The sequence below is a fragment of the Coregonus clupeaformis genome, chromosome 25 (assembly GCF_020615455.1).
Source record: "Coregonus clupeaformis isolate EN_2021a chromosome 25, ASM2061545v1, whole genome shotgun sequence".
In the NCBI taxonomy this organism is placed as follows: domain Eukaryota; kingdom Metazoa; phylum Chordata; class Actinopteri; order Salmoniformes; family Salmonidae; genus Coregonus; species Coregonus clupeaformis.
In genome coordinates, this window is record NC_059216.1 from 22908120 (window position 1) to 22921758 (window position 13639).

The 13639-nt window shown below is 43.5% G+C and overlaps 1 protein-coding gene across 11 annotated transcripts in view; it reads right to left on the reverse strand.

The window, feature by feature from the left end:
• The window catches only part of LOC121539417 (transmembrane protein KIAA1109 homolog), a 142994-nt gene that overhangs the window by 73020 nt on the left and 56335 nt on the right, over positions 1-13639 (reverse strand). For all 11 annotated transcript variants that reach the window (XM_041847908.2, XM_041847901.2, XM_041847903.2 and 8 more), the window contains 7 exons: positions 3305-3448; positions 3025-3155; positions 2721-2923; positions 2378-2575; positions 2017-2228; positions 1570-1872; positions 1164-1316 (listed from right to left, as the gene is read on the reverse strand). In XM_041847908.2, the coding sequence (XP_041703842.2) occupies positions 1164-1316; positions 1570-1872; positions 2017-2228; positions 2378-2575; positions 2721-2923; positions 3025-3155; positions 3305-3448 (1344 nt within the window). The remainder of the gene's footprint in view (positions 1-1163; positions 1317-1569; positions 1873-2016; positions 2229-2377; positions 2576-2720; positions 2924-3024; positions 3156-3304; positions 3449-13639) is intronic.

Genomic DNA, 13639 nt, shown 5'->3' on the forward strand with positions numbered 1-13639 from the left:
TGACACAACAGTGGTATGCCTGATCATCGACAACGACGAGACAGCCTATAGGGAGGAGGTCAGAGACCTGGCCGTGTGGTGCCAGGACAACAACCTCTCCCTCAACGTGATCAAGACAAAGGAGATGATTGTGGACTACAGGAAAAAGAAGAGGACCGAGCACGCCCCCATTCTCATCGACGGGGCTGTAGTGGAGCAGGTTGAGAGCGTCAAGTTCCTTGGTGTCCACATCACCAACAAACTAACATGGTCCAAGCACACCAAGACAGTCGTGAAGAGGACACAACAAAACCTATTTCCCCTAAGGAGACTGAAAAGATTTGGCATGGGTCCTCAGATCCTCAAAAGGTTCTACAGCTGCACCATCGAGAGCATCCTGACTGGTTGCATCACTGCCAGGTATGGCAAATGCTCGGCCTCCGACCGCAAGGCACTTCAGAGGGTAGTGCATACGGCCCTGTACATCACTGGGGCCAAGCTTCCTGCCATCCAGGACCTCTATACCAGGCGGTGTCAGAGGAAGGCCCTAAAAATTGTCAAAGACTCCAGCCACCCTAGTCATAGACTGTTCTCTCTGCTATCGTACGGCAAGCGGTACCGGAGCGCCAAGTCTAGGTCCAAGAGGCTTCTAAACAGCTTCTACCCACAAGCCATAAGACTCCTGAACATCTAATCAAATGGCTACCCAGAATATTTGCATTGCCCCCCTCCCCCTTTTACGCTGCTGCTACTCTGTTTATTATCTATGCATAGACACTTTAATAACTCTACCTACATGTACATATTACCTCAATTACCTTGACTAACCGGCGACCCGCACATTGACTCGGTACCGGTACCCACTGTATATAGCCTCGCTATTGTTATTTTTACTGCTGCGCTTTAATAATTTGTTACTTTTATTTCGTATTATTTTATATTGTCTTTTTGTGATTTTTTTGGTATTCTTTCTTAAAACTGCATTGTTGGTTAAGGGCTTGTAAGTAAGCATTTCACTGTAAGGTCTACACCTGTTGTATTCGGCGCATGTGACAAATACCATTTGATTTCATTTGATCCATGAGAGCTACTTCCAGCCCAGCACTAACACACCTGATTCAGTCAATCATGGTCCAGACTGAAGTTCTCAAGCCTCTAAACGCACACACACACACACGTCTCACCATGGTGGCCTCCTCTATCACAGAGTAGTCAGCCTGCTGTAGGTAGCGATGCAGGATGTTACACAGCAGACAGGAGGGGTTCTCGTGGAGGTAGCGTGCTCGCTTGGTCACCCTGTTGTACTTGCTCCGAAAGGGGATGTGGATACTCTTTTTCTGTAGAGAACAAAGGAAAAAAAAGGGAATGTGTCTCATATAGATTCAGAATCACCTTGATTTACCAAATACATTTACATGTACCCTGAATTGACCTGGTAAAATGGTGCTGACAGCAATAGATAAAATATACAGACAGAATATAGACAGAGGAATTTACACATAATCTACATACAGTATATACAATAGGTGAAAATATAGGACTAATTAATGGATAAAAGGCATTGGAGCCCTCAAGCTGTGCTGTACTGACCTCCAAGGCTTCAGTCATGATGCAGCCCATGACAGCACACACTCTCAAGGTGCCCTCCATGTCCAGCTTACGCAGAGAAGACTTGAGCTGGTCGATGGGGACCAACCAGGCTCCGATCGCCGGTGTCGCTGTGCTCAGGAGATTCAGCTGCCTGGAGATGGCCTGGGAGGGGGAGCGTACGTTGGTGGGGGCAGCGAAGCTGAACCAGATCTCCTTGATGGTGAGCTTCATGCTGCTGGAGTCAGGGGGCGGGGGCATGAGGGGGAGGTCCTTCTTCAGGTCGTCAGACTCCACCCCTTCATCCTGCAAGAGCAATCGACACCACACAGAGGCCAATGAGAGGGGAGCAAGAGAGAGAAGCAGGTCTATATTTTTGTCTGAACGCTCTTCGTTACTGAAACGAGGTTGGATCAAGTACGTGTACAACAGTTAAAAGTGATGAGTTACCTGATCGTCAGAGTCTGAGTTTCTGTTGGCATCAGAGTTGGGGCTTGTGGCGCCGTTAGGCAGGATGTCATCAGATACATCAGTGCTGTAGCCGCTGCCCGTCTGAGAGCCTGATGAGCCGTTGGATTTGGGCATGCAAGTGTTCACGCCAGTACCCGACTGCCCCATCATGCCAAACGCACTGTACAGCACTGCACCCGACTGACGCCCACCTGCAAATATCCACACACAATCAGGCAAAAGCGTTACAGGATTGGGGCTAATAACATCAATTCAACTTTAATTCAGTCAATTCTAAGTGAATCGAAATTCCAATGTGTATATACAGTGCATATGCATATCTTTGGTAATGACAAATTACCTTTGACGGTGAGGTTCTCGATGCCGCACTCAAACATGATCCAGCCCCACTTCTCCAGGGAGGCGGCAGAGCGGACCAGGTCTGCAGCCGCGTAGTTCTCGGTCTCGTCCACAAGGGCAAACTCATCAATTTCCTCCAGGCTGAACAGCACTTTGGACTTCTCAAAAGGGATGGCCGTGATGGCACATGTCCCTATGTCTGAACCACAGAACAGGAAAAAGGAGTAAATTACAAAGTTTTGCTTCACAACTGGCTAACACTTAATATTATATTAGGGCAGGAGTCTCCAACTCCAGTCATGGACAGCATGTAGAGCATTCAATAAAAAAGAGCATATTACCACCTTTGGAATCCAGGCCTCGTAGTTGACAGTGGATGCGGTGGATATTAAGCTTGGCAGCGATCTCCTTGCCCTTCTCAATACCGGCGTTGGAGCGCAGTGAGCCTGAAGACTGTGGCTGCATCTTGGTGGCCGAGGCGTACTTCTCCAAGTTTACGGAGGGACGGCTGTTCTCTGCAGTGTTGGGTGTCTCCTCCACTATGCCCCTGTGGAGACATACGGGAGGGTACGCACAGGGTGTAAACTGTGTGTGTATGTGTGTGTCTGTCTTAAGGAGACAGGTGCAGGCTGGTGGAAATGAGGTTACCTGTTCATGCGAAACTGTGTGGCGATCCTGTCGAAGCAGAGAGCAACCAGAGAGACGTGTGTGATGTGGCTCTTACTGGAGCTGAAGGGAGAACACTCTTCTATAGAGGCCTGGAGCAGACACAGGTTCACCTACCAGAGATACATATTTTTTTGGACATTAGAGATGCAACTCAGGAAAGGAGGTCAGCATTCATCTACAGTCGACTCCAAATAAGTTCACTTCAAATTAGTGCAAACTCTGTTTAAGTCCAATACAATTTTCCTGGCACAATTCCTACCTTAGGGATTGACACGTTAGCTTGCAGGCCCTTGATCTTCACGTTGTCTGGTTTGACCTTCAGGTCTGTTTGGCCATGGGGCATGTTGAGGGAACCTGTGGTACCCTCCGTCTTGGACAGCTTGTGCTCCTGCTTGGCTGAGCTCTGTAATGGGGGAAGCATTTCAAAACAGGACAATCTTAGGGTAAATTGCACTCTATTCCCTTTATGGGTATTTCTATAAACTAGGGTACCAGTGAGGATTGTTACAGCTGTTGATAAGTTACTGATAATAATCTGCCAATTTTTTTCATGTTATTACATTAAGATATAAGGGGGATCATAGCTATATTCAAAAATGTTGAACCCTTTATCATGTTTGGTGTCTTGATGGATTTGTCCAAAATCATGTGACATAAAATATTACTTTTCTGTCCTTGCATTTATGGCAGCGTAAATTGTCATTATATAATATATTAAGCATTAATCAGTTAAATTATACATTTTACTTGAACCCTGTAAGAATCCTGGATCTAGCTGTCGGACAGTTTTTTGTATAGAGATCTCAGAAATGCAGTGTAACGACATAAAATTCCGTAACATTTCGTGTCTCCTTATGTTACGGCGTGAAAACCCAAAACCAAAATAATAAATGCGATTGCAAAATCGAATGCTTTTAACCAAAAGAGTCAACTTACCTTGATACTTAAAACCTAAATCGATACTGTCATTAACGTGGTTCTTCAATAATTATGCATAATACTTGTTGGATGCCTATTTGGTGTCCAGTTGATTAGTCACGCCGTGATATATTCGTCGCGTGCCGTGAACGTTGCAAAATAAATTTACACATACATGCTATTCAATCATTGCACCCACACTGCTCACGCGCGTCTGCGTGGCCAGGCGCTAAAATAGAACTCGGTTCTATTTGTAACGCGCTGCAAGTCCTGCCTCTCCCATCTCCTCATTGGTTTTTAGGAGCATCTACCCACGTGGGTGATTGAAAGATGAACTGAGGTCTACGCTCCAGTTCAGTTGGTTGTGGTAATGCACCAAAAGTTGGTTGCCAACCGCCATATAAAGTCCAAAGAAGAAGCAGCCTGAAGGAGGAGAGATTACTAGAAAACAAACTTTTACCGTTTTATCTGTGGATTAATTGTCAGAGTAGAGGACCTTGTGCATTTCAGGTAAAATAACAACCAAATGTTTATATCCCAGGACAAATTAGCTAGCAACAGCAAGCTAGCTAGCTAAATTGCCATAAATGTTTCATGTGTTTCGACCTGTCCTGAAATTAATATAATTGGTTCAGAGTTTGTTTTGATATTTAAACCTGCGTGTCCTGATCGCGTCTGGTGTGGGGGGACAAAAATCAACTTGCGCGCGTGCTGTCATGTAAGACCCGGGTTCGATCTAGGGCTGTATCACAACAGGCCGTGATCAGGAGTCCCATAGGGTGGTGCACAATTGGCCCAGCGTCGTCCAGATTAGGGGAGGGTTTAGCCGGGGGGGCTTTACTTGGCTCATCTAGCGACTCCTTGTGAGGGGCCGGGCACCTGCAGGCTGACCTCGGTCATCAAGTGAACATTGTCCTCCGACCCAATGGTGCGGCTGGCTTCCGGGTTAAGCGGGTGGGTGTTAAGAAGCGCGGTTTGACTCGACCTTCACCTCCCGAGCCCATTGGGGAGTTGCATGAGACAAGATCGAAATTGGGGTGAAAAAGGGGGTAAAATATATCCTCCAAAAAGAAGAAAAAAAATTACATTGCACCTGGATCCACATTGGATCTAATATCCCTACCAAATTGATATTCATCATCTGTTGTTGTCTGTTTGATTTACAGCAGGGTCTGTAAAGAGAAAGCATCAAGGTAATGTTTTCATGCCTCGGATTGATCACTGAGTCTACTGTGTGCAATTGTGTAGGATAGACTATTGCACAACACCCAATGCTATTCCTATGAATTATGCTGCATATAATGACAACAAATTACATAGCCTAGTGGGCTTATTCACAATATGATCTGGTAATGAAATAACATGACAAATACATTTTGTTTTCCATGTTACACCTGCAATTTTAAACAATACAAGGGGCTTGAAGTAGCCTACTTGAATTTGAATTTGGAGCTCAGAAATTAAAGTACTGGTATAGGCCTACTTAGAAAATCAGCCATTTTCTCACTTGGTGCTTGAAAAGTTCTTGTAATTATTGTAGCCAATTTGTAAGTTCTCCTGCTTCCTTACAATTAACTGTGATTTCATTATTGATCAGTGTTGCTCTACTCTGTTGCGGTAAAACCATGTGTTGCGCTAAAACCATGTGCGGTTATTATGAGGACGACAACATCTAATGCTGGCTTCAACTTGGCTTTCCATACAAATCCTTCCATTAAAGGATGAACTTGGCTTTTGGTCACTTTCTCATTATAAAAACAGCAATGGTGATATTCAAATGGTGAGATTAATGCTACCGCTATTCATGGCTTTATTATGTGTGCCTGCGCCAGCCATGCATGCATCCAATCTATTTAGTCAGGCAATGTCCACATTATTCTCACATATTTTACGATGTAATAATGATTAGAATATCAATGCATTGGCAAGGCCTAACAAATGCATTATTCTTAGTGGTAATGGCCTACTTTTTTGGACACTTTTCGCATGTTTTTCTGGGGGGTGGGTTTCTATATTAGGCCCTATTTGTACAATTAGACCACTGAGTGTACCAAACATTAAGGACACCTTCCTAATATTGAGTTGCAACCCCCCGGAAAAGATGAGACTCTCACGAACACAATGATATTCTCTATGATGCCCCCCTTTGCCCTCAGAACAGCCTCAATTCGTCGGGGCATGGACTCTACAAATTGTCGAAAGCATTCCACAGGGATGCTGGAAGATGTGGACTCCAATGCTTCCCACAGTTGTGTCAAGTTGTCTGGATGTCCTTTGGGTGGTGGACCATTCTTGATACACACGGGAAACTGTTGAGCGTGAAAAACCCAGCAGCGTTGCAGTTCTTGACACAAATCAGTGCACCTGGCCATGGCCGCGGGATGTAGTTTGGGGGTGGGGGTGCTGTAAAAAAAGTTGACACCTTAACACGCGGTCGTAAATTAGGCAGGAGGGGAATCTCTCCCTTGCTCTTCAGTATTGGAATTGGAATGTGCTTTGTCTACAGAATACTTTTGCCGACAAAACTATAACGTCCAAAAAGTAAACACTGGAACAATATTTCTAACATCCGAATGTTTGGAATGGTCAGTGGGGATCTAAAGACTAATCATGTCATATTGTTTATTATTTTGTGATGTCATTACAAATGTTATAACGAAAATACTGTAATTTGGAAAGTATACACACTTTATCTGTCAAGTTTACATCCAATATGTTGTGTACAGTGGGGAAAAAAAGTATTTAGTCAGCCACCAATTGTGCAAGTTCTCCCACTTAAAAAGATGAGAGAGGCCTGTAATTTTCATCATAGGCACACGTCAACTATGACAGACAAAATGAGAGAAAAAAATCCAGAAAATCACATTGTAGGATTTTTAATGAATTTATTTGCAAATTATGGTGGAAAATAAGTATTTGGTCAATAACAAAAGTTTCTCAATACTTTGTTATATACCCTTTGTTGGCAATGACACAGGTCAAACGTTTTCTGTAAGTCTTCACAAGGTTTTCACACACTGTTGCTGGTATTTTGGCCCATTCCTCCATACAGATCTCCTCTAGAGCAGTGATGTTTTGGGGCTGTCGCTGGGCAACACGGACTTTCAACTCCCTCCAAAGATTTTCTATGGGGTTGAGATCTGGAGACTGGCTAGGCCACTCCAGGACCTTGAAATGCTTCCTTCGTTGCCCGGGCGGTGTGTTTGGGATCATTGTCATGCTGAAAGACCCAGCCACGTTTCATCTTCAATGCCCTTGCTGATGGAAGGAGGTTTTCACTCAAAATCTCACGATACATGGCCCCATTCATTCTTTCCTTTACACGGATCAGTCGTCCTGGTCCCTTTGCAGAAAAACAGACCCAAAGCATGAAGTTTCCACCCCCATGCTTCACAGTAGGTATGGTGTTCTTTGGATGCAACTCAGCATTCTTTGTCCTCCAAACACGACCAGTTGAGTTTTTACCAAAAAGTTATATTTTGGTTTCATCTGACCATATGACATTCTCCCAATCCTCTTCTGGATCATCCAAATGCACTCTAGCAAACTTCAGACGGGCCTGGACATGTACTGGCTTAAGCAAGGGGACATGTCTGCACTGCAGGATTTGAGTCCCTGGCGGCGTAGTGTGTTACTGATGGTAGGCTTTGTTACTTTGGTCCCAGCTCTCTGCAGGTCATTCACTAGGTCCCCCCCGTGTGGTTCTGGGATTTTTTGCTCACCGTTCTTGTGATCATTTTGACTCCCACGGGGTGAGATCTTGCGTGGAGCCCCAGATCGAGGGAGATTATCAGTGGTCTTGTATGTCTTCCATTTCCTAATAATTGCTCCCACAGTTGATTTCTTCAAACCAAGCTACTTACCTATTGCAGATTCAGTCTTCCCAGCCTGGTGCAGGTCTACAATTTTGTTTCTGGTGTCCTTTGACAGCTCTTTGGTCTTGGCCATAGTGGAGTTTGGAGTGTGACTGTTTGAGGTTGTGGACAGGTGTCTTTTATACTTATAACAAGTTCAAACAGGTGCCATTAATACAGGTAACGAGTGGAGGACAGAGGAGCCTCTTAAAGAAGAAGTTACAGGTCTGTGAGAGCCAGAAATCTTGCTTGTTTGTAGGTGACCCAATACTTATTTTCCACCATAATTTGCAAATAAATTCATTAAAAATCCTACAATGTGATTTTCTGGAATGTTTTTTCTCATTTTGTCTGTCATAGTTGATGTGTACCTATGATGAAAATTACAGGCCTCCCTCATCTTTTTAAGTGGGAGAACTTGCACAATTGATGGCTGACTAAATACTTTTTTTCCCCACTGTATATAATATGGAGAACTATGAGAGTATTTTTGTTAAGATAGGAATGTGATTTTAGTTTTCTAACGAGATCAGAGGTTTTCATATAAGCTATGCACGGTGACTAGCCACGCCCCAAGTGAGCTCAGAGATCGTGTCAGCAAGTAGGAACGCCCCTTTTACCAGAGTGAGTGCATAAAAAGCCTTCGTAACGAAATTTACATTAGACCAGAAAGCGTGGAGCTGTGGCTACACGGCTGAAAATGGTTAGAACTTTGAATCTTCAACACGAGGTGAAGAAGATAAACTCACTAGATCGGAACATTGCCAGTCTGCAGCTGGGCGTGTAAAGTGATCTAGAACTTTGACTAACCACACGAGGTGGGAAGGAGAAAATCCCATCTCAGACAATCACTGGTGCATCTGAGTATCTGTTCTATTTGAACACTCTACTCCAAGCCAGGACAACTCAGAAGGACATTGTGACCTCTGGTGGACAAGCAGAGCCTTACACCGAAATGGGTGCATTAAGTGTATGTATTCTGTGTTATTATTTAGTTAGCTAATAAATAAATAATTAAGCCAATTTGTGTAGTGCTAAATCATAAGTAAGGCTGGGGTTCTTGCGGATCCAAGAATTCTATGACCGTTCAGAATGAGACTGATAAGACGTAATGACTGATACATTGACTGTTTTATACATTTTGATAGGTAAAGAACTTTTAGAGTTTAATTCGGGAGATGGTAACTATAAAAAACGTATTCCGTGGGGCCCCACATCCTAATGAGTTGTTACATGATTAATTTCATAGAGTAACAATTAAACATAGTTAATTAATTCGATAGATAACGGTCATCAGATTAATAAAAGTCACGACACGACAGCAGGCAAGATTTGCTTATAATTCCCATGCCATTATTTTATACTAAGAACCATACAATTAAACATAACTGAATAAAATGGAAAGGATATTTTTCCCCGAACGATTTGAGGGCGTGCACACATGCGTGCGGCTATTCTGTGTTGAGCAGTTTAAAATAAACAGGTCCTCCTATATGCTTAATTTAGAGTTATTTATGCAACTTCAGTTAAGATACAAACGTTAGGCTATATGTTTTGATTTCTAATATATTCTAAGGCTGCATGATGCGACAAATGATGATTTGAAAAAAGTTGCATGAAAGAGAAGCGCTCTGCTCTGTTTCTTGCGCAGGCTAAGTTTGGTAGGCTACTAATGATCATCAGAGGCATCAGAGCGCAGTTTTGGAGAAGCCTAGTTACCATGACTGAATGGTCACATGGAATTTGACTGCGGCCATGACTCCTGACTGCTAGTGTGGCGGTAATACGGTCACCATAACAGCCCTACGCCTGGCATCTATTTCCATACCCGGTGCACACACTTCATCAGTCACTCATTCACAATTGGACAAGCGCTTGTTAATACTCAATTTTCTCAAGTATTTTCAATTTAAACTGGTCTTTACATATAGCCTACTAATATATGTGAGGAATTATTTTTTATTTAGAATGGCCCACAAAAAAAACACAAGAAATTAGGCCATAACCTTCATTCACTATTCGATTGCAGGCTATGTGCAGTTACTTTTTTAATATGCCAGGTAGGCTACACCATTTGTAAAGCGGATGAATGTGCTTAATTATAAAGAGTTGAGTAATAAATATAGCAGCACGAGAAAGCTGGGATCTGCTTTTATAAAATAGTGGCCAGTCAAAACTCTTATAAGAACATGTTTCACTAGGCTCTGTAGGCTATGGGTTCTCCAACCATGTTCCAGGGGTATTGGGCCTATAGGCTATGTTTGAAGTTATTTGGCCACTTCAGTTGTGATACAAACCTTAGCAAAACATATAGGCCTATGGGCTAGGCCAAATGATGCACGCAAATATGATTTGAAAAAGTCGCAAATAAATTCACAAGTTATAATATTCTCACCATTCAAACTATTCTCAATTTAATCTTGTCTTTACATATACTAAACAATATGTGTGAGAAAAAAAAGACATCCGTATGCACTTGAATAGCAAATGGAGGACGCTTTTCCCGCAGTTAATTTTCATGCCAGCCAGGTAGGCTACTTCGGTTGTAAAGCGAAGCAATGTGCTTAATATTAGGAAAGTTTAGAAATGAATATAGTAGGCCTATCCCAGTGGTCATCAACCTTTTCTAAGTCAAGATCACTTTCGCAGTCAAAAAGCAATCCGAGATCTACCGCTCAGATTTGTTTTTAAACATGACTTAAAAAAATGTAACATTAAGCTAATAAAAACAGCTCTGTAAGAATGGGGTTTGAGCAGTAGGCCAAATACATTCTCACAGCATATTGACTATATGCCTGGCCTGGTAATATTGTTCTTCCCTGACCATATACAGCTGTAGAAAAAATTAAGAGACCACTGCAAAATTATCAGTTTCTCTGGTTTTACTATTTATAGGTATGTGTTTGGGTAAAAATAACATTTTTGTTTTATTCTATAAACTACTGACAACATTTATCCCAAATTCCAAATAAAAATATTGTCATTTAGAGCATTTATTTGCAGAAAATGACAACTGGTCAAAATAACAAAAGATGCAGTGTTGTCAGACCTCGAATAATGCAAAGAAAATAAGTTCATGTTCATTTTTAAACAACACAATACTAATGTTTTAACTTAGGAAGAGTTCAGAAATCAATATTTGGTGGAATAACCCTGATTTTCAATCACAGCTTTCATGTGTCTTGGCATGCTCTCCACCAGTCTTTCACATTGATGTTGGGTGACTTTATGCCACTCCTGGCGCAAAAATTCAAGCAGCTCGGCTTTGTTTGATGGCTTGAGACCATCCATCTTCCTCTTGATCACATTCCAGAAGCTTTCAATGGGGTTCAGGTCTGGAGATTGGGCTGGCCATGACAGGGTCTTGGTCTGGTGGTCCTCCATCCACACCTTGATTGACCTGGCTGTGTGGCATGGCGCATTGTCCTGCTGGAAAAACCAATCCTCCGAGTTGGGGAACAATGTCAGAGCAAAAGGAAGCAAGTTTTCTTCCAGGACAACCTTTTATGTGGTTTGATTCATGCGTCTTTCACAAAGAAAAATCTGCCCGATTCCAGCCTTGCTGAAGCACCCCCAGATCATCACCGATTCCCCACCAAATTTCACAATGGGTGCGATACACTGTGGCTTGTAGGCCTCTCCAGGTCTCCGTCTAACCATTAGACGACCAGGTGTTGGGCAAAGCTGAAAATTGGACTCATTAGAGAAGATGACCTTACTCCAGTCCTCTACGGTCCAATCCTTATGGTCTTTTGCAAACCTCAGCCTGGCTCTTCTTTGCTTCTCATTGGTGAAGGGCATTTTTCTAGCTTTGCACGACTTCAGCCCTGCCCCTAGGAGCCTGTTTCGAACTGTCCTCGCCGTGCACTTCACCCCAGCTGCCGTTTGCCGTTCTTTTTGTCGGTCACTTAATGTCATCCTACGGTTCTTGAGTGACATTCAAATGAGTTGGCGGTCATCCCGGTCAGTAGAGAGTCGTTTTCGCCCTCTGCCGGTCTGTAGCTTTGTTGCCCCCAATGTCTGCTGCTTGACCTTGTTCTTATGAACCGCCGTCTTTGACATTTTAAGGATGGAAGCAACCTGACGCTCACTGTATCCCTCTGCCAGTAAAGCCAGAATTGAACCCTTCTTTTCCTCACTCAAAACATTCCTTTTCAACTCTTTTGGCATGGTCAATAGTTATTTTTTGATTAATATTACTTTTGAGGTACTATTAGCACTATTTTTGCCATTCAGCTGGTCCTATTGCAAGAGGATAGTGATGACCACAGCAGTGGTTTTTATACTTTTCCTCGTTAAATAATATTTGGTTCAGGTGATCGCCTAATCAGTACTTAATTCAGTAAAATTAGGTGTGCCTGTGTTGGAATTCAACAGACACTGGAATGGAATGGCTGTCATACATGTAGAGATGCAGATTTAAGAAATATTTGCAGTGGTCTCTTAATTTATTCCACAGCTGTATATTTCAAAACTCAAGCTTTGATTACAAAATAGATCAGTTGGTGTAGCACTTGCGAGGCACAGCGAACAAATAATTAGCTTTTTTACACTAGGTCTAATCATGATGTCAGTGTACTTCAGTTCGGAAAGTCGGCAGTCTAGAAAGATGCCATTGTTTCCGACTAGGAATTCCAAGTTGGATGACCATTCAAAATTAATGACCATCAGAGGCATCTGAGCGCAGTTTTGGAGAAGCCTAGTTACAATGACTGAACATTCACATGGAATTTGGCTGCGTTCATTATGCCTGACTGCCGGTGTGGCGAATACACTGAAACTGTGAGTGAGTTTATCAGGAAGTGTATAGGTGATGTTGTGCCCACGGTGACTATTAAAACCTTCCCTAACCAGAAACCGTGGATAGATGGCAGCATTCGCACTAATCTGAAAGCGCGAACCACCGCATTCAACCATGGCAAGGTGACTGGGAATATGGCAGAATACAAACAGTGTAGCTACTCACTCCGCAAGGCAATTAAGCTGGCAAAACATCAGTATAGAGACAAAGTGGAGTCGCAATTCAACGGCTCAGACACGAGACGTATGTGGCAGGGTCTACAGACAATCACGGACTACAAAAGGAAAACCAGCCACGTCGCCGACACCGACGTCTTGCTTCCGAAAAGCTAAACACCTTCTTCACCTGCTTTGAGGATAACACAGTGCCACTGACGAGGCCCACCACCAAGGACTGTGGCCTCTCCTTCTCCGTGGCCGAAGTGAGTAAGACATTTAAGCGTGTTTACACTCGCAAGGCTGCCAGCCCAGACGGCATCCCGAGCCGCGTCCTCAGAGCATGCGCAGACCAGCTGGCTGGTGTGTTTACGGACATATTCAATCTCTCCCTTTCCCAGTCTGCTGTTCCCACATGCTTCAAGATGGCCACCATTGTTCCTGTACCCAAGAAAGCAAAGGTAACTGAACTAAATGACTATCGCCCTGTAGCACTCACCTCTCATCATGAAGTGCTTTGAGAGACTAGTCAAGGATCATATCACCTCAACCTTACCTGTCACCCTAGACCCACTCCAATTTGCTTACCGCCCCAATAGATCCACAGACAATGCAATCGCCATCACACTGCCCTATCCCATCTTGACAAGAGGAATACCTATGTAAGAATGCTGTTCATTGACTATAGCTCAGCATTCAATACCATAGTACCCTCCAAGCTCATCATTAAGCTCAAGGCCCTGGGTCTGAACCCCGCCCTGTGCAACTGGGTCCTGGACTTCCTGACGGGCCGCCCCCAGGTGGTGAAGGTAGGAAACAACATCTCCACTTCGCTGATCCTCAACACTGGGGCCACACAAGGGTGC